A 19991-nucleotide genomic window follows, 5' to 3' on the forward strand; every position below is an offset into this window, starting at 1 on the left:
TTCTAGTAACAGTTTACTAGTTTCCAACTAGTATGCTATGTTACTGAAGGGGCCTCGCTCCCATACTTCCAGCACAACTCCATTTACTAGTTTATGACTCGTATTACGAATAAGTTTGCTGAAGGGGCCTCATTCCCATACTTCTTGTAATAGATTACTAGTTTCCGAGTAGAATGCTATGTTACTGAAGGGGCCTCGGGCCTCACTACCATATTTCCAGTATGACTCCGTTCTTCTGGTTTACGATCGGTATTACACGCAAGTTTGCTGAAGTGGCCTCGCTCCCATACATCCAGTACAAATGCATTCTACTGGTTTACGACTGGTATTACGTGCAAATTTGCTGAAGGGGCCTCGCTCCCATACTTCCAGTAACAGATTACTAGTTTCTGACTAGTATGCTATGTTACTAAAGGGGCCTCGCTCCCGTACTTCCAGTACAACTCCGTTTACCGGTTCACAACCGGTATCCGTGCAAGTTTAATGAAGGGGCCTCGCTCCCATAGTTACGGTAACGCTCAGATTATTAGTTTCCGACTAGTATTCTATATTACTGAAGGGGCTTCGCTCCCATACTTTCAGTACAACTATGTTCTACGGGTTTCCGATTGGTACTACATGCAAGTTTGCTAAAGGGGCCACGCTCCCATACTTCCATTAACAGATTGTCAGTTTCCTACTAGCATCCTATGTTACTGAAAGAGTTTTGCTCCCATACTTCCAGTAACGCTTAGATTACTAGTTTTCGACTAGTATTCTATGTTACTGAAGGGGCCTCGCTCCCATACTTCATTTACTACTCTGTTTACTAGTTCTCCACTAGTTATCCATGTAGTTTACTGCAAGGGCATTGCTCTCAACATGGTCTCATGTATATCAATTACAACATACTTTTATGTTTACCTTGCAGTGGACCTGACTTGGACCAAGCTGCTGGGCAAGTCGAATTCAACTCTAACTAGTTGGCTTCCTCAACAATTGCCAATGACTACTTTGACTTTGCAAGAACGCTCGACTACACATTGCAGACTACAATGTCTACTCCCTGGATTCGACTCCGACTAGTTGGGCTCATCGACAACCGTCGGCAATTACTTGACTTCGGGAAGAATGCACAGCGACACGCTGGCATCTACTCCGACTACTCATTTCGCCTACAAGACTAGTCGGAGATGACTATGCTGGATAACACGCTGGCGACTACTTCAACTACTCTTCTCACATACAAAACTAGTCAGAATCGACTCCGACTAGTCGGCTTCATCGACAGTTCAATATTCAGCAGCAACTTGGCCAATGCCTAGGCTTGGGGGCTGTTGCCACCAACTACTAGGCATATACTATGCGACTCATCTAGCTCCCAGGCTCGGGGGCTGGATACGACACGGCTCTCAGGGCATAAGCATGCCATGATTCTTTGGATCCTTTATTCGAAACCTTGAGGATTTGGATTCAAAGCTCGGGGTCTGCAGGGACACGTGTCATCAGCGACTTATTTTTTGAATCTTTTGGAAGATAAGGACAGAAGACTTGACAACTACTCAGGGCATGAGCACCTCACAGCCTTGATGCAGCCAAGGAAGCACTCAGAAGACACCTTCAATAAGGAATTTGGGAGAACTCGAAGACACCTTCAGAAGTACTCGAAAGCCTGCAGTACTCGACTATGAAGAGCTCGGGGGCTTGTTAGACCCAAGCCAACGGGACTGCGCACATGGCCTACATATTACAAGATAAGGGGTGGGACATGGCCCACTCCCTACACTGGTTGTAACTACTTGTAGCCTAGTAGAACTACTCATACAGTAGTAAAACTAGTAGGATACAGTAGAAAACTACACCAAAAGTACTCGAGCAGGACTCTAGGGCTCGTATCCGAACTAGAACTTTCATCTAACCCTATCCCCCAGACTATATAAGGGCGGACAGGGACCCTCCTAAAGCGAGGAGCATGAGGGACAACTCGTGCCTCATGCAACAGATCACCCGATCACCACCTAAGGTAATACAAACCAGTAATTGTAGTAGTAGTAGTAGTATAGTAGTAGTATAGTAGTAGTAGTATAGCCATGTTCTCAAAATAGTTTCAAAAAGAGAGATCACGTAAAAGAGAGTCTTTCATACATCTTCCATCTACCACCCACATTTCCACACACATGCACATCTTGATATGAAAATATGACATGTTCTCTCCTTGGATCTAGTTTTTGACTTTGCAATATATGTAATGCAAGTATACCTCCTTTTCATTCCCTACCCTAAGCACCACAAAAGCCTTCTTAGAAGTAGGAAGAAAAGAGACAAATCAATGCCTTGATATGAAACCATACACATTGAGCGATCTGAGAGAACCATTCGAGAAGCAAGTATATGTTTTTTTAAAAGGAGAATTCAAAAAACCCAAGTTATCTGAGTAGGAGAAGCAGGGAAAACTTGATTCTAATCCATTCCATTCCTCAACTACCCAAGATAAATATGGTAGACACTTCAAAGTTCATAAGTAAGGCCTAGAATAACTTATATGCACATATCATACCATTTGAGGAGATGGCACACCTTAGTCCTTAAACCTTTACTCGAGGACGAGCAAAGGACTAAGTGTGGGGGTGTTGTTGGCGGTCCTTAATTGACATATCTAACCATCAACTCTGGTAGAGAACAGTGAAATAACAAACACCAGAGTAGGAGTTTATCTCTAACTGTTTCCACAAGTTTTGGTGAATCACTGTTTGTAGAAGACCATGCCTGCATATGGAGGAATGTGTTCTCAAAACACACTCAAAGGGTAAAGAAACACACCTACGACAAATTAGAGGCAAGCACATGGATTCATAGGCCCAAAAACAAGGGAAAATCACCTAAACTTACCGCAAAACACCATGTACCCACATGACAGTGTTACGAACGAAAGGCGGTGCGAGAGGCAGCCCTGGGGAGTTGGCTGAACCCTAGGTTCGGCCGAACCTGGACGGGCCCTCGGCACGCCCAGCTTTGTCAGGAATCCTTCCCATGCTCTCCCAAATGCGATGGCCAATGTTTCCATACCAAGAGACGTTGGGAACCGCCCGATCCAAGCTATAAAAGGAGGAGGGGAGGCCCCCATTCAACACATCAGCAAGACCATCAACATCTCCACTTGAAGATGTAGTCCTCCACTCCATGGTGAAGCTCTACTTAGGCTAGTGCTTAGAATAGGGGGGGGAGAGAGAGAGAAAGGGAGTAGCTCGGAGGAGTGCTAAGTTCCTCAGCACTCTGCTCCAGTTATGTACCTCTACAGATGCTAGCTTTCTTCTGAGTAAAGTAAGTATTCGTAATTCCTTCTTTAGTTTAGCGCTTATGTATAAGTGTCACACCCGATTTTGGAAAGGAACCGGATGCATCTTATATGTACGTCAGGATCAAGTTCCACACATATAATAGACGTTACACGTGTATACTCGAAACAATGTCATAATGAAAGAGAGTATTATAGTACTTTATTACATGACCGAAAGTCTTAATCTTAAGCGAATAAATAAACGTTTATAACTAGCAGCGGACTTCAACTGCACAGACAGATGACTGGGAGACATACGCCTAGAACTCCTCAAAATCTTCAGGGAACTCCAGATAATTATCTTGTTCTGAGCAGCATTAGTTTTAATAAAGCAAGCGTGAGTGCACTTATGGTTTGTACTCAGCAAGTGGGATCCATCATATTATAGACGCATGCATGCATATAAAGTAAATGTGTGTATTTAGAAAGTTATTAGGACCGAAATATGATCAAGGACCATTTGCCTTCGTCAAAGTATTGCTGCTGCTCAGGAACATCTTCAAAGCCTTGCGCTTGCGGACCCTCGAACTGCGCACCGTCTATCGTAACACACAAGTACATACAAACAAACAAGTACAATAAATACGAAACAGTACACCAAACTATATAAATAGAGCAAAACAACATTATAAAGCTACTATATACATTGCAAGGGTCGCATGAGCGCGAGAATTGATGAAAACGGAGTTAAAACGGAGAAGTTATAGCTAAAACATGGTTCCAGGGGCATATTTGTAAAAGATTTAAAACTAGAAGGGCTCTGAACAAAGAAACCGAGAGCTAGAACATAACTAAACCTTAAATCTAGGGTTTAGATTGAAAAACAGAGAGGCTAGGGATGGCAGGTTCTATTTTAGAAAAGGATAGGGGATAAAACAGAAGAAAAAGGATCTACTCGCGAATACTTTTGAATTGTCGTGGACAGCGGGTTGATTTCGATAAAACTCGGGGGCTAAAGTGCAAAAGATCCTAGGGTTGACCAGTATCGGGTTATTTGACCCCGGTCCGGTCTAGATCTAATCTAGACCGTTGGATGTGGATTGGACGGCTGCACGGAGCTGGGGCGGCATGGGCGGCGGCGCTGGCGCTGGCGGCGACGGCAAACGGCAGCGGGCGGTGGCGGACTTGCCGGACTTGGTCGTAAACGGTCGTCCGCGCTCAGTTTCGATCATGAGCTGCACGGGAAGGACGCAGGCGCTACGGCGATCGCATCTAGAGGCTCGGGTTGGTAAGACGGAGGCCGGAGAGGGACGCACCACGGAGGCGCGCGGCGTGGCGACTCCAGCGAGGAATCGCGTGCGCGAGAAGGCAAGAAAGAGAGGGAAAAAGGGCCGGCGATGCTCCTTACCGCAACGCGGAGCTTCGGGGGCAATTGCTCGATGGCGGAAAGCAGCGGAGCGGCGGCGCGTCGGGCAGTCGAGATGCAGCGGCGGCGAGCTTGTGCAGCTAGGGTTTGTGGGGTAAGGCGGCGGATGTTGTGACATTCAGGTAATTGGAATTAAAACACACTAGATTCTATATGAAGTTTATGTGTTTGATCTTGTATGTGTGTTTAAAGACTTAAATGCAAAGGGAAAAGGGTATTTTTGTAATTATGAAAAGTTCAGGTCCTTTTGTGCAAAATGTGTGTGAGTGGTAGGAAAAATCAAAACATGTGAAGGTTGTTTTGCAAAAAGGCAAGAACTTACTTTTAAACCACAGATAGAAGTGAAACTACCCTAAGGATTCAATTGGAGTGTAGATTTTAAATAGGATTTCTCTCAGGTTTAAAATTTTGCCAAGTTTTAAAATAGATTCAAATCCTTAACTCTTTTGAAACTGAACCTTAAAGCAAAGTTGTAGATCTTGTTAAGCTCTACACTTTTTCTTTTGGGCACATTTTCATTTGAGCTATGTTTTGAAAGTTGTTTTGGCTTTACAGTGGAGTCCCTACATTTTTGGAAAATTGCAGACTAGTCCTCATCGTCTACCTCCAGCCCCTCCCTCTCTCTGTTTTCTCTCCGCGCCCGACCGCCGCCCGCCGGCCGTTTTCCTGAGCCCTAGCTGCCCCCGCGCTGCTTAATCCTACGCCACGTGCCCTCCTACGCCGCGCCCACCGCCTGCCCGGCCTCCGCTAGCCCCTCCTTGCCCCTCCACGTTGCGCCGGCGACGCCCGAGAGCGCCACGCCTCCCGCCGGCTTGCCAGAACCTGCTCTCGCTCGCCGTGCCTCCTCCTCGAATTGAAGCACGTCCCTGAGCTCCCAGTGAACTCCCTCTTGCCTTCACGCACTCACATTTCCACTGTCTTCCTTCTTCCCGAGCGCTACTCCTAGCCGGAGCTCCGCCGCAGCTCCTGCTCCCTGTCGTCAGCCGCCTCCGCCGCCTCCCACCCGTGATCCAGTGCTCCAGTAGCACCGCCACAACCCACTGAGGCTCACAGACCCGTCCAATTTCACTTTCCTGCACTCGAGCTGACCGGACCACAGCGCCGATGAGCTCGAGCTCCGCCGCCGCTCGGCCTCGTCGTCGTCCCGACGCTCCACCGCCTCTCAGCCCCTGCCAAGCACACCACCAGCACCACATCATCGCGTGGAAGCTTTCTAGCCACTTCCATGCCGCTCTCCTGCACTCCGGCCACCGGAACGCTGCCGTTGTCCCTCGGAGTCCCGCCGCCCGCCCCTGTTCGCCGTCGACTCGCCGTTTTAGCCCCTCTCTTCCTCAACACCGGCCACCCCCGTGACCGTCGTGAGCTCCTGAAACATTTCCCCCACTTTCCCCTCGCCGCCGGTGAGCCCCATCGCTGGAATTTGGTCGCCGTCGATCGGCTTCTCTGTAAAACACGGCCAAGGATCCAATTGCAAGGATTTCAATCTTTCCAGGGGCCTTTCTGTGAAAAATCAGTACCCCCTCATTTCAAATCAGCCAACTTTGAAAATCCATAGGAATTTACAGAAAAATCCAAAAATTGTCAAATTAGTTTTGTTGTACTGCAGAAGTTTAGCTCTACAACTTTGGTTATTAGAGTCTGGTTGGAAAGCAAATACTTTTTGAGTTATTTTAAAGTTTAGCAAAAGGGTATCTTATGTGTAACTTTTGCATGCTAGCTCTATTGTTTGTGATTTTTGGTGTATAGCATGGTTAAGTTGTAAGCAAGCTTGTGTAAAAACTTCACTTGCAGTACTGAACCCTAGCTTGAACTAATTTAAACTTATGCAAATCAAGCTTGAAATGGTTGAAATTTATTCAAGCATGTTACTAAGGTTTTCATGCTTAGATCTTTTTACCATGTGGTGTTCTGTAATTAAATAGTTCATACTAAATCTTTCAAGAATTTATGGCACTGTTTTGCCTAAGATTTGAATTTAAACTTGAAATTTGAACTTAATTAAAATGCTTTAGTTTCTATTTTCAGAAATTTATGAAAAATTCGTAGTAAGCTCATCTGTTAGAAGTAAGCTTACCCACAAAAATTCAAGGCCATAGCCTTTGTGGATTTCAAAATAAAAATCAAACTTGTTGACCTAATTCAATTAATCCAATTAATTATGATAATTGAATTAAGATACAAATAGTAGGTTTGAATTCAAATTTCTTATTTTATGAAGTTGTGTTTATCAATTTGTTAGATTTCAACTTTATTGTGAAGTAAAATTCTTAACTCAAGAACCACCTAATTCAAATTATTGCATATCATGTAGAGTCAGCGACACTCGACGACGGAGTCTACGAGGTAATCCAGGAGCCCGAGCAAGGGTTTTCTAAAGATCAGGTGAACGTCGCCGAGGATTTAACTGAAGCCCCGAACCAAGGTTCGGAAGTCTTTGACATCCCTAACCTCAGCCCCGCTCAAGAAGGCAAGCCCTGATGCATAACCCAATATTTTAAATTACTACACTTATACAGTTTTATACTTATATATCTATATTATGCATTAAGTTTAGGAGTTGAAATGGAACCCTAGATGCATGGATCCTAGGAACCTATGTATTGTGCCTGAGTCCTTATCGAATAGATGCTCTGCTAATAGGACCGGCAGAAGTCGAGTGATTTCCTGTCACTCGCGTGATATAGGAGTTGAATGTTTACTATTCTGCAATCACTATAAGGATGATGGACGGGGTCATGTGCAGTATCATGACTTGAAAGGTTACCCCATTTGTGTTGATAAAAGTTGATAAGGTCGCAGTGTGTGGTAGATGTGGTCAAGTGTTTGAAAGTACTAGCCACATGCCATAAATATGGTACGCGGTAAGCCTATTACCTGATTTACCCGGCGAATGGACTTATCCCCACCACTCGATATATTAGTTTCTGTTGCACACACGCACCAACGTGTGGGAATACGTTCCATACAGCGGACGGGAGTACAGTCATACAGTCGCGTTGTAGAGGTACGTCCCCCACAAGGTGTGCGTATGGTCTTACAGTCGCTTGTGGTGGCCCTGATCCATAACCCGGAATATGATAGGAATGGTTTTTCAGAAAGTTAAGTTTCTGAATGTGTGAGTTAGGATCCCTTGCAAGGTTATGAAACTCGATTCAGAATCGTCCATTTCTCGTGGAGATTGAGACTGGTTGCTTCTTCTGCCACATAGAGTAAGAACAGTAACTATTGTTGGAATAATCTTGATGGATGCTAATCTCTAACTTGCTTGTCTAGTATAGGTGCTTATCTAGAATGGTTAATAAAACTAGAATCTGAAAGCTAAAACATGAAAGTTAGATCATACTCTTTGTTGCTTTTCAGCAAAAGGAAAACCAGAACCTCTCAATCCTCCATGGTCTAGCTTCGGGCTAAGTATACCCAATCTCGGTTAAGTCTTGCTGAGTATTAGCATACTCAATCTTGCTAGTCTGTCTTTTAGGTATGGCCTGTGAGAACCAAACGGATAGTCCAGCCTGGCCATTCTCTGTTCCATTTGGCTGGTCCGTGGAGTGGGATCCGTCCCCGACTGGCAATGACCCTCCGGAATAACGCCATGTTTCGGGCTGGGCGTGGTGTCAACTTTCGCGACGTGTGTAGTCGCATGTTAATTTCTTCCGCTGTGACTCTAAACAAGCTTGCATAGTTTGTGGTTTTAAACAATGTTTATATAAGTTTACTTTAAGTTTGAAACAGATTGTAATAATGTTTAATATTTTTGTGAATTAAAAGTTGGTGAGCTGTTGTGTGATTGTAAACTCGCCTTCGTGCGAGGTAAACCTACCTCGATCCTGTGTAACCGTGGTTGAATCGGGCAGTGACCCGACAGACCAATGGGTTGTTCCGTTTGAAGTGCGTTGAGTTAGTATCGCCTGTATAGTAATGACTAGCGCACTTGAGCTAGAATAATTCAAGCGGATTGGTTCTGCCACAGCCGGTATCAGAGCTGTAGGTTTACTCTTACAATCAGCACTAAAACTGCAGCAGCTCTTAAAAGTATTTTCAGGATAAAATTGGTTCAACAAAAGAATTTGCAAAGTGCGTTGGATTCGTTAAGGTTGGTGCTTAGATCGTAAAGCCCTAGGGGTCTATATGGGAGTAATTAGGTGGCTACTAGTATGTATATGTGTATAGTTCAGCTCTAACTTGCAGCACTACTTTCTGTCAAAACTTACTTTCGAGCACAACCAACCCTAGATATCTATTCGTATTGTCTTGTTCCTGAACGTTGAGACAAGAAGGTAAGAAGGTAAGGATCCTCAGCCAACTGAGGGCAATTGGCCTTCCCGTCGGTGATGCAAACCGAACGCTGTTTCTCAAGCATTGGCTTACTTGAGATGCTGCCAATATCTCAACGATTAGTTGATCATATTGGGAGTATATGGTTCGGCACAGGGTATGGTGATCGCTGTTCATACCCCCGTTTTATACGGTACCCCCGTGAATACGTTGCAGATGTAACGTATGCTAACGTCGTCCGTACGGTGGAAATTGTACGGATACTGTTTCTATAGTGAACAGTACTGTTTGGGGATGCTTTCAAGTCGTGCTGCCATGAAAGGTTCATGTTATATAAATATGGTCTTCTGCAGGTACACTAACCACGATTAAGAGGTTAAGACGGATAGGGACTTATCGACTAGTTATTAGAGAGAGACGTAAATATTGTGCCACCGAGACTAACCACGTAAGTCCAAAAATATTTGGCAATTGTTTTTGGTTGTGAGGTCGAGTAGTACGTGCATGCATAATTCACAAACAAAATAAGTAAATAAGTTGAAAGAGTGTTCAGTAAGGACATCTGAAGTGTTGTCTATCCCAAGTACCATCTTGCTTTGCTCCTTGAGACATTCTTAGAGATGAGTATCTTAACATCCATCTGATTTCCAGCCTTCGCTATAATCAGAATCTGTTGTCTCGTTCCATTTACCTTGTGAGTTCTCAGCAGGGTAAATGCAATCCAGCCATTCCATACTTTTGACTCACCTTTATTTGTGCAGTCATTTCAACCATTTTGTTGAAAACCTGCAATTTTACCATCTAAATTCTTGTTTCAGATGGCGGCTCCTCCAAATATCTTTTGGGATCATGCAGGGCATCTCCATACCAATGCATTGCACTGGGAGGGTTTTCCCCATCTCTTGTGGGAGTCACTTAGATTATTCTCCTACACCGAGCCCCCACAGTATGATGGAGTGGAATATAGGGAGGAAGGTGTTCCTCGGTGCAGAGTTAAGATGACCATTCCTCAGAACCCTTTTCGCTCTCAGTGGCAGCCCATCGAGGTTGATGTGGTTGGCTATCGTCTCGTCGACACCTTTGAGACCGCAGCTCTTGAGGCCATCCACACTTTCTGCGACCAGCATCCCGCAGAAGTTGTCGGGCATCCTATCGGTCTATTCCCTGCAATAGATTCCAGTGATCCCGAGTGGAATTTCCGGATAACTCATTATGGCCACATGCTGGGAGATTTAGCCGAAGAGACGCTCCATGGTACCATCAGGTTCATGAATGCCCAGCACCACTATCAGATCTTGTTGCACCGCGGTATGAGTCTGTTGACCGGTATAGCTCAAGGTCACTACAGAAATGCTGATCGACAGGTCACTCAGATAGAAAAGCTTCAAGCATTGGTCACGGAAAAGGAGGAAATTATCGCAGAGCGAGATGAGACCGTTGTCCACCGAGAGGATCAGATCAATGAGAGTGATGCAATAATCACTCAACGTAACACGATTATCGAGTTCCTCCAGGAGCAAGTCCATGACCTCATCCTTGAGGTTGATGACGCCCTCGCTCACATCAACGAACTTCAGCAGCAACCAGCACCTCCTGCTATACCTGAAGCACCTGAAGGCAAAGAAGAAGAACCAGAGGAAATTGAAGGAGTTTCTGATCTCGACTCCGAGCACGGAAACCCAGAGCCTAACCCTCGGCCAGATCACTCTTCTTCCGGCAGCTAGTCCTCCATAGGCGACCTAGACGATTTCTAGTCCATCCAAATCGTCAATCTTTCAGATGTAACTAGTGTAGAATGTTGTGACATAGGTAGTGAGTAGTCTACCTGGACCCAGGGCCACTTGCTGTAATATATATGGCATGTGAACGTGTGGCTAGACTGATAGCAAGTAGACCACCCTGATGTAATATGTTAAGGATAACCAGTTTCTGCTTTAAATCTAAGCTTTGAGTCCTGTTGTTCATATCGATATCCTTGCCCTTTGAATGAGTTGGTTAAACAGAATATGTGAATTACATATCTATTTAGCGGCGGTATATCTTCTGAAAATGGGAGCAAGAATATGTTGTTAATAATGGACATATCCTTTGTTTCAGATGGTTGGAGCTACACGTGGAACCCCGGAAGGTTTCCGGCCAGACCAAGCTAGCGGTTCCCAACAACCGCCACCAGCACCGCCAAACCTAGCTGAGGTCATGGCACGACAGACGGAACTCCTTAACCAGCTAGTACAGGCCCAGATGAACCAATTTCATCACCCGTCCTGAGGCCGTGATGAACATCCATCGGCTGGCTACCAAGACTTTTTCAGCACCTAGCCCCCATTGTTCCATAAAACAGACGAGCCCCTCGATGCTGACGCATGGCTCCGCACTATAGAGTCCAAGTTCGCATTGTTGTCTGCACCATGCTCAGACGCGAACAAGGCACTCTTCGCGGCTCAACAACTTCACGGCACTGCCCACATATGGTGGGACCATTACTACGCCATGCAACCGGCTGGTCATGTTGTCACATGGGACAAATTCCGGACCGCTTTCAGAGCGCACCACATTCCAGAAGGACTCCTTGAGCGAAAGCTCAATGAATTCCTGACTTTGACCCAGGCAACCCGCACTGTCATGCAGTATGCACAGGCCTTCAATCACCTGTACCAGTACGCGAGTTATCATGCGGACACTGACGCCCGTAAATGGGATCGCTTCCGTCGAGGCCTAAACACAAAGCTTAAGGAACGGCTGAACCTGGTAAGGGCCGACAACTTCAACGAACTAGTCAATATGGCCATTACTCAAGAGGATTGCATCTCAGCCCACCGGGCAGAAAAGAAACGGAAGACACCCACGAGACCCTCAAATGCGCAACCGCCAAGGTATCGGCTGGTGCAGAACACCACTACCTGAGCCCCGCCCCGAAACAATCTACCAGGCAGATGGGCAGCCAGGCCTCCCCAGCAGGCTCGATTCAATCGGCCGCCGATGCCACAACCCCAGCAGCAACAACAGCAAGGCCCGAGGCCGAACTTTCCGCTGTCCAATCAAGGAAACAACAACAATCGTTGTTTCAACTGCGGCAGCTCATCCCATTTCATCCGGGATTGTCCTCAACCCAGGAAATCTTTCCAAGGGCAAACATCTAGCCCGAACAACAAGGGCAAGGGCAAGAAACAGGTGGTACAAGTCCGCCAGGTGAGGGTGAACTTCACAACTCTCTTCGAACTCCCCGAGGGTGCGCCAATAATGATGGGTACTTTCTCCATAAACCATCAACCCGTGATTATACTTTTTGATTCTAGTGCAACCCATAGTTTTATCAGTTCAAAATGTGGAACAAAAGTAGGCCTGGATTTCTATCCTACTAAAGGAGCCTATATGATAGCGACTCCTGGCGGTAAAATTGCATCAAATCAAATTTATAGAAAGGTGCCAATTCAGTTGGGTAGCAATCTGATAAAAATAGATTTACTATTATTGGATTTAGAAGGAATGGATGTCCTCCTAGGCATGGATTGGATGACTAGGCACCGAGTGTCATTAGATATCTCTTCCTGAGCCGTGGAGATAGATTCACCCGATCATGAAACTACTATTCTCTATCTTCCACAATGGGAGTGCAACAACTCTTATGCCTATGCTGTAGAAGGGATCAAGTTAAAGAACATCCCTATTGTTTGTGAATACCCAGATGTTTTTCCAGATGATTTGCCTGGAATGCCCCCGGACAGGGATATTAAGTTTGTCATAGAACTACAACCCGGTACAGCCCCCATCTCTAAGAGGCCCTATCGTATGCCACCCAATAAGCTGGCAGAGTTAAAAATCCAACTCCAAGACCTCCTAGATAAGGGTTTCATTCATCCGAGTGCTTCACCATGGGGTTGTCCAGCCCTATTCGTGAAGAAAAAGGACAATAGCTTAAGGCTATGTGTAGATTATCGTCCCCTCAATGCGGTAACCATCAAAAACAAGTATCCTCTGCCCCGCATTGACATTCTGTTCGATCAGTTAGCCGGAACCCGGGTATTCTCTAAGATTGACCTCCGCTCTGGATATCATCGAATCAAGATCAGGCCGAGTGACATTCCAAAAACAGCCTTTTCTACCAGATATGGACTCTATGAATATCTGGTCATGTCGTTTGGTCTTACCAATGCACCAGCATACTTCATGTATCTCATGAACTCTGTCTTCATGCAAGAACTCGACAAATTCATAGTGGCCTTATCTAGCCATTAAATTAGGGATAAGATTTGTTTTGAGCGGTAATCTAGGATTTCTTTGGAGAATTTATTTATTTAACCATTTTTTCCGAGATGTCATCCGAAAAAATAGGTTTTTGAATTTCTGAGCCAATTTGTCTATTTTAACCAACAATTCAAATTCTTAACTTATTCTACAATGCATACCACGACCTTTTGGATTCTTTTTTCCAAATCTTGGGATTCGAATTCAAGGCTCGTAGCTACGGGACACGTGTCATCAATGGCTTATTTTTCAAATTTTGGAAGATAAAGATAAGAAGATTCAAGACTAATTTGACCCAGCCTAATTCTTCAATTCAACCTAAAGCTCGGGGGCTACTCCATATGGAGTGCAATTTTTATTGCACCCCATATAAAAGAAGACTACTCGGGGCATGAGCACTCAACAGCCTTGAGACAGGCAAGGAAGTTCTCGGAAGACACCTTCAAGACAGAGTTTCAGAAAAACTCGAAGACGTCTTCAGAAGTATTCGGAAGCTTGCAGTACTCGGCTACGAAGAGCTCGGAGGTTTTGTTAGACCTGGGGTCACGGGACTACGCACATGGTATAGAATACTCTAGGATAAGGGATGGGGCATATCTCATACCTTATATCTGTTGTAAGCTACTTTAACACGAGTAAAGATAGTCGGAACAGAAGGAAACTACCCTAGTAGTACTCGGGTAAGACTTCTAAGTTCGTATCTGACTAGGAACTCTATAATCATATCCCCCCAAACTATATAAGGGCAGGCAGGGACCCCTACAATACACAATCATTTAAGGCAATACAAACCACCACACATGACGTAGAGTATTATGCACCTCGCGGCCCGAACCTGTCTAAATCTTTGTGTTCCTTATACCTTCGAGTTCCTAATTCCGACGACACCACACCTACAATCTACCATCTCGGAGGCATCCCTTGGTAGGCTTGGCGGTAAAACACCGACAGCTGGCGCGAGATGCATAGTACCCTACGTCCTGTGTTGTGATTTGCATTGCCTTAGATGATTGTCCGTTGGATGGGGTCCATGTCTGCCCTTATATAGTCTGGGGGGATAGGGTTACAGAGATTCTAGCCAGATACGAGCACAGGAGTCCTATCCGAGTACTACCGGCTAGTTTACTTTTCTTCCAACTAGTCCTACTCGTGCCCGAGTAGCTTACAATAGTTACAAGGTATGGGACATGCCCCATCACTTATTCTAAAATATTAATGTCATGTGCGCAGTCCCGTGGCCCACGATATAACAATTTAGGCATAATCTCTCTCCTGTTCTTTTAGTTTTCGGGGAAAAATCCATAGCTTACACCCTTAAACTATCACAAAAGTCTGATTTCAACCTTCAACTATAAAACCGGATAACAAGAGGCATCCAACACTCGAAATCCGATAAGTTTGGCTTTTTGGATGGTTTCAAAGGCGATTTTATATTTTATTCAAAAAATAGAAAAGATCTGGTTAGATCTGAAAAATAAAAACTAATTCATTTTAAATTAGAAAAATATGAACTTGTACAAGAACTTTTCTAAAAATGTAATCTATCTGTTGTTGCTCTTATTTATTCAAAAATAATAGGCATAACTACAAGCAATATGTATTTGGAATAATAAAAAATTGGATCCGAATAACAAGTAGTGTGCCAATAGATAGGATATTTTTTAAAAAAATGCTAGCAACCATTTTGTATTTTTTATATAAAATAAATTACTTATGAATTATTTACTTTAAACTTGATATTTGTAATTTTCAAAAAATGAAAAAACACCTTTGAAACCATCTAAAGTGCTAAATTTATCTGGTTTCGACAGTTGTGTGGTCTCCGTTACCCGATTTTATAGTTGAATATTGAAAATCGTACTTTTATAGTTAAATGATGAAAATTGAACTTTTTTATAGTTGGAAGGTGTAAACTGAACCTTTTTTATTATTTTACCCTATATACATATTTTTTCTATAGAATTTACAAAATAATTGTACCACCACAGTTTTCAGTAAAAAATGTAACATAAGCTCGAGTCCAGTAACCCGTCTTTCTAGTTTCTTCCTCTTTTCGACCTCCTCTTCTCATCCTCCGCGTGCTACCCCGGGCCCTCTATTTCCTGCCACTTTCAACTTCTACGTCAGGGTGGAAACAGAGCAACAACAACAGTCTTCTGTCTTCGGTGCTAACCACTCGATGCATTGTTGCTGGCTGCCGTTGTGGATTAAACCTATCGTTGTGCATCGTTGCTTGTAAATTTTTTGTGAATATGCGGAACAGATCGTTCAAATTATCGTTGAGCACTGTTCCTTGTAAAATTGTGGTAGATGTCTATTCCAGTTTTATGGTGATGCGCAATTTTGTTTTCCGAGCAAAAATTTTGCATGATGTGGATGGTAGCACTTTCTTATCCGTTCATATTTTTTATGGGATTTTTATGCACCGGTGCATCACTGGACACATGCTCTCAGGTCTCAACTCTCAACGGTCTAAAGTTTACCAGGCTAAAGAACCTGAAATATCTCCCATCCCTATCGGCCGTAGCCGTCCGCGCCCACACGAGCCAGATTCAGCAACAAGCTGAAAAAAATATGGACTTGGACCTTCTAAAAACAACAGTGAGAGTGAGACGGACCTGAGAAGAGGTCCGTAACAGACAATTGTGACATCTCCATCAACGTAGAAAAATTCGAACAGTAATTGGGCCCCGGTAGCTGATGCCCAACAGATGGCGACTTGTGGACACGATGCAACAAGTCTGTGTTTCTCCTTTATGTTTTTCTTCCCTACAGATGTTTCAAGACCCATACAAACTGAATTTCATTTTCTTTTTCTACAGAAACATAAATGTAGATGCAACTTTTTTTTCTAATCCAGCCAAAGTACTATTCACCAGATGTCATATCATGGAGGCTGCAAAAACATGTCAATTTCAAGCAGAAAACGAAGCTCTAGCCATGATATAATGCTCCACTACCTCGCTGTTTAAGAGTCCGGAGTTCATCGCGCAGCAAAGAAAGAGCATTGCGGAAAAGAAAATAAAATCTGATGGTGGGGTTCGTTTTAACTTTTAAGAACAATTTGGCGTGAGCGCCAATGATATTGCACAGACATATGTATAGCACTACACCTCTAATATATGAGCATCCTCGATCGTGTCTAGTGGTATCTATATCTAAAAGGAGCTAGTAAGAGACAACTAACCCAACCTACAAATATACCGGATGATATGTGAGTATGACTGCAAACTCAGCATCTTGTACAAGTGGTTCTTGTCATAAGGTTGTTCGCCTTGATCCTTATCATCAAAAAGCCCACAATCTTTAGTTCTCTTTTGTGGCCATGGTGTACCTCATGCAAAATTATGCTGAAGGACGACTTCCTTGTAGCTCCAGTTTCATTTGGCAAATGAATTTCTGGAATTGGTCTCTCAACTCTCAAGGGGATCCACGGAAAAATCACCATGCGGCATCCTGCTGCCTGTCACGGGCTCACACCTGCGGTGGCTTGTGGTAAAAATCCCCCAGCAACATCTCTTATTCGTGAGCCACTACCCCAGTATGATGCAAGAGTCAAACCAAAAATGGCCATGATGACTACAGAACATGCCGCAGGAACTGCCTGACTGGTTCCAAGAAATTGTGTCGCAAGAAGTCCAGCAAGGGTGGAACTCTGCATCCCAGTACAAACGGAAATTGTCCTGCAAACAGGCTCTTCTTGCCTGCAGACAATGCAAAATAATTAGCAAAAGGGCATCAAGACACTTAAAAATTAGCAAAATTACAAGATAAAAATTTAAAAAAGACAAAAAATGGATATCAAAATTAAGAATCACCTCCATTGTGGCAACTTGGAGACCCAGTAACCAGCAACAAATGAAACAATGTGGAAAGCAACTATGGGGAGAAGTAAGAAGAATCCTTCTGGAGAGAGGATCTTGCTCCTATTGATAGCAAGAGGGCTGCCAATACACAGAGATGTGCATACCATAGCAACAAATGGCATTGCTGGTTGTATTACATTCACAACTCCCTTTGCATAGGTATTCAGGAGAAGGCCTAGCGTCACAGGAACAAGCACCACCTGTCAAACAGAAAATTGCAGGGTCACATGATTAAACAAAGAATCAAAGACGGGGAACATGAAGATCATGCACCACAAAATACATTGCTTGATTACTGACCAATTCACTACCTGAAGAATAGATTTTGCCATCGCAATGCCATCAACCGGGACCACTGAACCGATTAACAATCCAGTGAGAACAGGTGTCACGACCACCGAAGATATTGTTGAGCAACTTGTCAATAAAATGCTCAAGGCCACATCCCCTTTGCTGAGGAAGCTAGCATAGCTTGACAGCTGAGCGCCTGAGACGCAGCAAGTAAGCATGAAGCCCGCGAAGAATGCTGATGGCATCCTGAATACCTTTGCAATCATCACGCCCAGTAGTGGCTTGAGCACGTACTGTGCGGCATAACCGATGGAGAGTGGCACAGGCCTGGACGACACAGGAGCAGAAAAATTCAGCATTGAGAAGCTATGCTATGCCATATTGGCATATTTCCATCATATTTGGAGAAGCAGCAGCAAGACAAAAGAACCTCTTGAAGGCGAGAGCAAAGTCGTCGACGGAGAGCTTGATGCCAATGGACAGCATGATACCCCCGAGCGCCGGCGCGTAGTAATCCTTGTTGACCCTACAAAACAATCATAAACTAATCAGCCCCATGTGTTAGTTGTCTAAGGTTGCCCAAGAACCTTCTTGAAGCGGCCAGGTGCCGTACCAGGAGAAGGTGGCGGGGTTCCCGAGCGCGGCGACGGCCGTGGCGGCGACGACTAGCGGGAGCAGCGCGGAGAGCGCCTTCGAGGGGTCCCCCAGCGCGGCGCCCGGTGCCGCGGCGGTGTCGCCGCGGAACGAGAGCAGCCAGGCGTTTCCCTCCCTGCGCGGCCATCCGACGCGTCCCAGGCGGGGCAACGACGGTGCGGAGCAGAACGTGGTGGGCGCCAGCCGCCGCGGCCGCCGCCTGAGGAGCGCGCGCGGCGGCGGCGGCGGCGGCGGCGGCGGGGAGAAGCGCGGTGTGGCGCCGCAGCGGCGGACATGGTGGGGTTGGTGGTGTAGAGACGCGGCGGGGCTGAAGGGAGGGTGGGAGCAGGAGGCAGCGGCGGCCATGGCCGTGGCGGCGATGGCGCGTGGGAATGGGGTGGAATGGGCGGTGGGGGAGCGGGAGGTGGGAAGAGATAAAATGGGGCGCCGTTGCTAATGGGGAGTGATTAAACATGTGTTTCTCGATTTAATTCAGTTTTATTTAGGTTAATATTCCTATTTTTCGCTTTACAGATATTTGAGATACTTTTAGTTTTTCTTTTCCAAACAAGTCCGCCGGGTGTAGCGCTCGGTCGGCGTCGAAGGTGGAAAACCATGGAAGGTTCCATCATCCAAGCATCAAAGCATGCGCCCTCATTTCGTTCGCGCAAAGCATCCACTTTTCTGAGGGCGCGTGCCGCAGCCGTACCATCGCATAAATTTATCGAAGAAAAAATATTTTAGAGATACAAATTGTTCTAGAACAAAATAAAATATTTTAAAATAAGATAAAAAATATTCCAGAGATAGAAATTATTCCGAAACAAACAAAAATATTTTAGAAAAAAATATCATCTAAATATAATTAAGTGTAGTCTAGTTTTGAAGATCTCATCGTAAGAAATATAACGGTGCAATTAAAAGTTAATTTGGATAACTAGTTTGTAATTTGTGAGATCGAGCGTTTTTTGTTTGAAGATGTGTATGCACGAAAGTTGAGGCACGTGATCTCTCCCAAACCGGCAAGCCTTTCTGGTTTTCTGCTATGCGTCCGCGTGTGTTCGCATATACCCTATACCATGAATAGAAATCCCCTTGTTTCCGGCCTACTTCTTTTCATGCATGTTTTTAAAATTACAATGGAGCAAAAATAAAGAAATTTTTACAAGTCACTTTGGATGCTAGCAAGTTTTGGAGGGATTTCATATAAATAATCCTAAAGCCTAATGATTTGAAAAACATATAGAGAGAAGTAATTGTCCTCCTTTTGCTGAAAAAAGTAATTGTCTCTTTTTAAAAAAATATAATTATCCTAATGGATGTAATATGTAGAATTTGATGGAGTAGCTAGGAAATCAAGCTTCATGGAACTTTTTCCTTTGAGTATCTTTCACAATTCTTGCGCTGCTCCACATGAAAGCGTACAAAACTCCAAAAAAACTCAATTATATGAAATATTAATTCCTACTGGTATTTTTCCTGTTCGTGTATTTTTCACTTTTCATTACAATCGAACGTTTTAACAATGTGAACCCCATAGGCCATAGGAAACTGTTTGAAACGATGCTTTCATGTATCTGTTAAAATTTCCTATGTAATTGCTTATGTCGGTACATACAGACAGGAGTACCTCCTGCTAGGGTGTCCAGGCCCTTAGCGTTTCACCGTACGTGATCTCCCCCTCGTCCCCTAGGCGACGTGGCATACGGCCCGGGTCTGACAGCTGGGACTGTGGTCTCCGGACCCTCCCCGAGCTCTCTGTGGTCCGGGGCCTCCGCATGCCACGTAGGGTAAGGGAGCACCCGGGTGGTCGCCGCGGATCCGGACTCCCCAGGGAGGTCCGGGGCCGCCGCGTGTGATGGCCGGTTCATTATGGGGCTGACCGCTCCAACCGACCTCGGGGGCCCGGACCCCCTCCCTCTAGGGAGGGGTCCGGTGCCGCCACGTGCCGCCCCTGCGGAGGGAGCGGGGCTGGCCCTGCCATGTGCGTGTGGCAGAA

The 19991-nt window shown here is 45.0% G+C and overlaps 1 protein-coding gene across 1 annotated transcript; it reads right to left on the minus strand.

Annotated features, from left to right (window-relative positions):
- Positions 1-16209: 16209 nt before the first annotated feature.
- LOC112872305 (probable sodium/metabolite cotransporter BASS3, chloroplastic) lies at positions 16210-18434 on the minus strand. Its single transcript, XM_025945629.1, has 5 exons — positions 17973-18434; positions 17790-17885; positions 17380-17686; positions 17021-17268; positions 16210-16906 (listed from the first exon to the last, which is right to left on the minus strand). Exons 1-5 carry the CDS (start codon positions 18356-18358, stop codon positions 16669-16671), a joined length of 1275 nt encoding a protein of 424 aa, XP_025801414.1. The 5' UTR covers positions 18359-18434; the 3' UTR covers positions 16210-16668.
- Positions 18435-19991: the final 1557 nt, after the last annotated feature.

Source organism: Panicum hallii, chromosome 1 (genome assembly GCF_002211085.1).
Source record: "Panicum hallii strain FIL2 chromosome 1, PHallii_v3.1, whole genome shotgun sequence".
Taxonomy (NCBI): Eukaryota; Viridiplantae; Streptophyta; class Magnoliopsida; order Poales; family Poaceae; genus Panicum; species Panicum hallii.

Excerpts from the sequence above, each read along its gene's own strand:
- LOC112872305 (XM_025945629.1), bottom strand. The coding sequence starts at position 18,358 with ATGGCCGCCGCTGCCTCCTGCTCCCACCCTCCCTTCAGCCCCGCCGCG. Across the intron at positions 17,886-17,972 it reads AACCCCGCCACCTTCTCCTG|GGTCAACAAGGATTACTACG; the intron begins GTACGGCACCTG and ends ATTGTTTTGTAG. Across the intron at positions 17,687-17,789 it reads TTTGCTCTCGCCTTCAAGAG|GCCTGTGCCACTCTCCATCG; the intron begins GTTCTTTTGTCT and ends TGTGTCGTCCAG.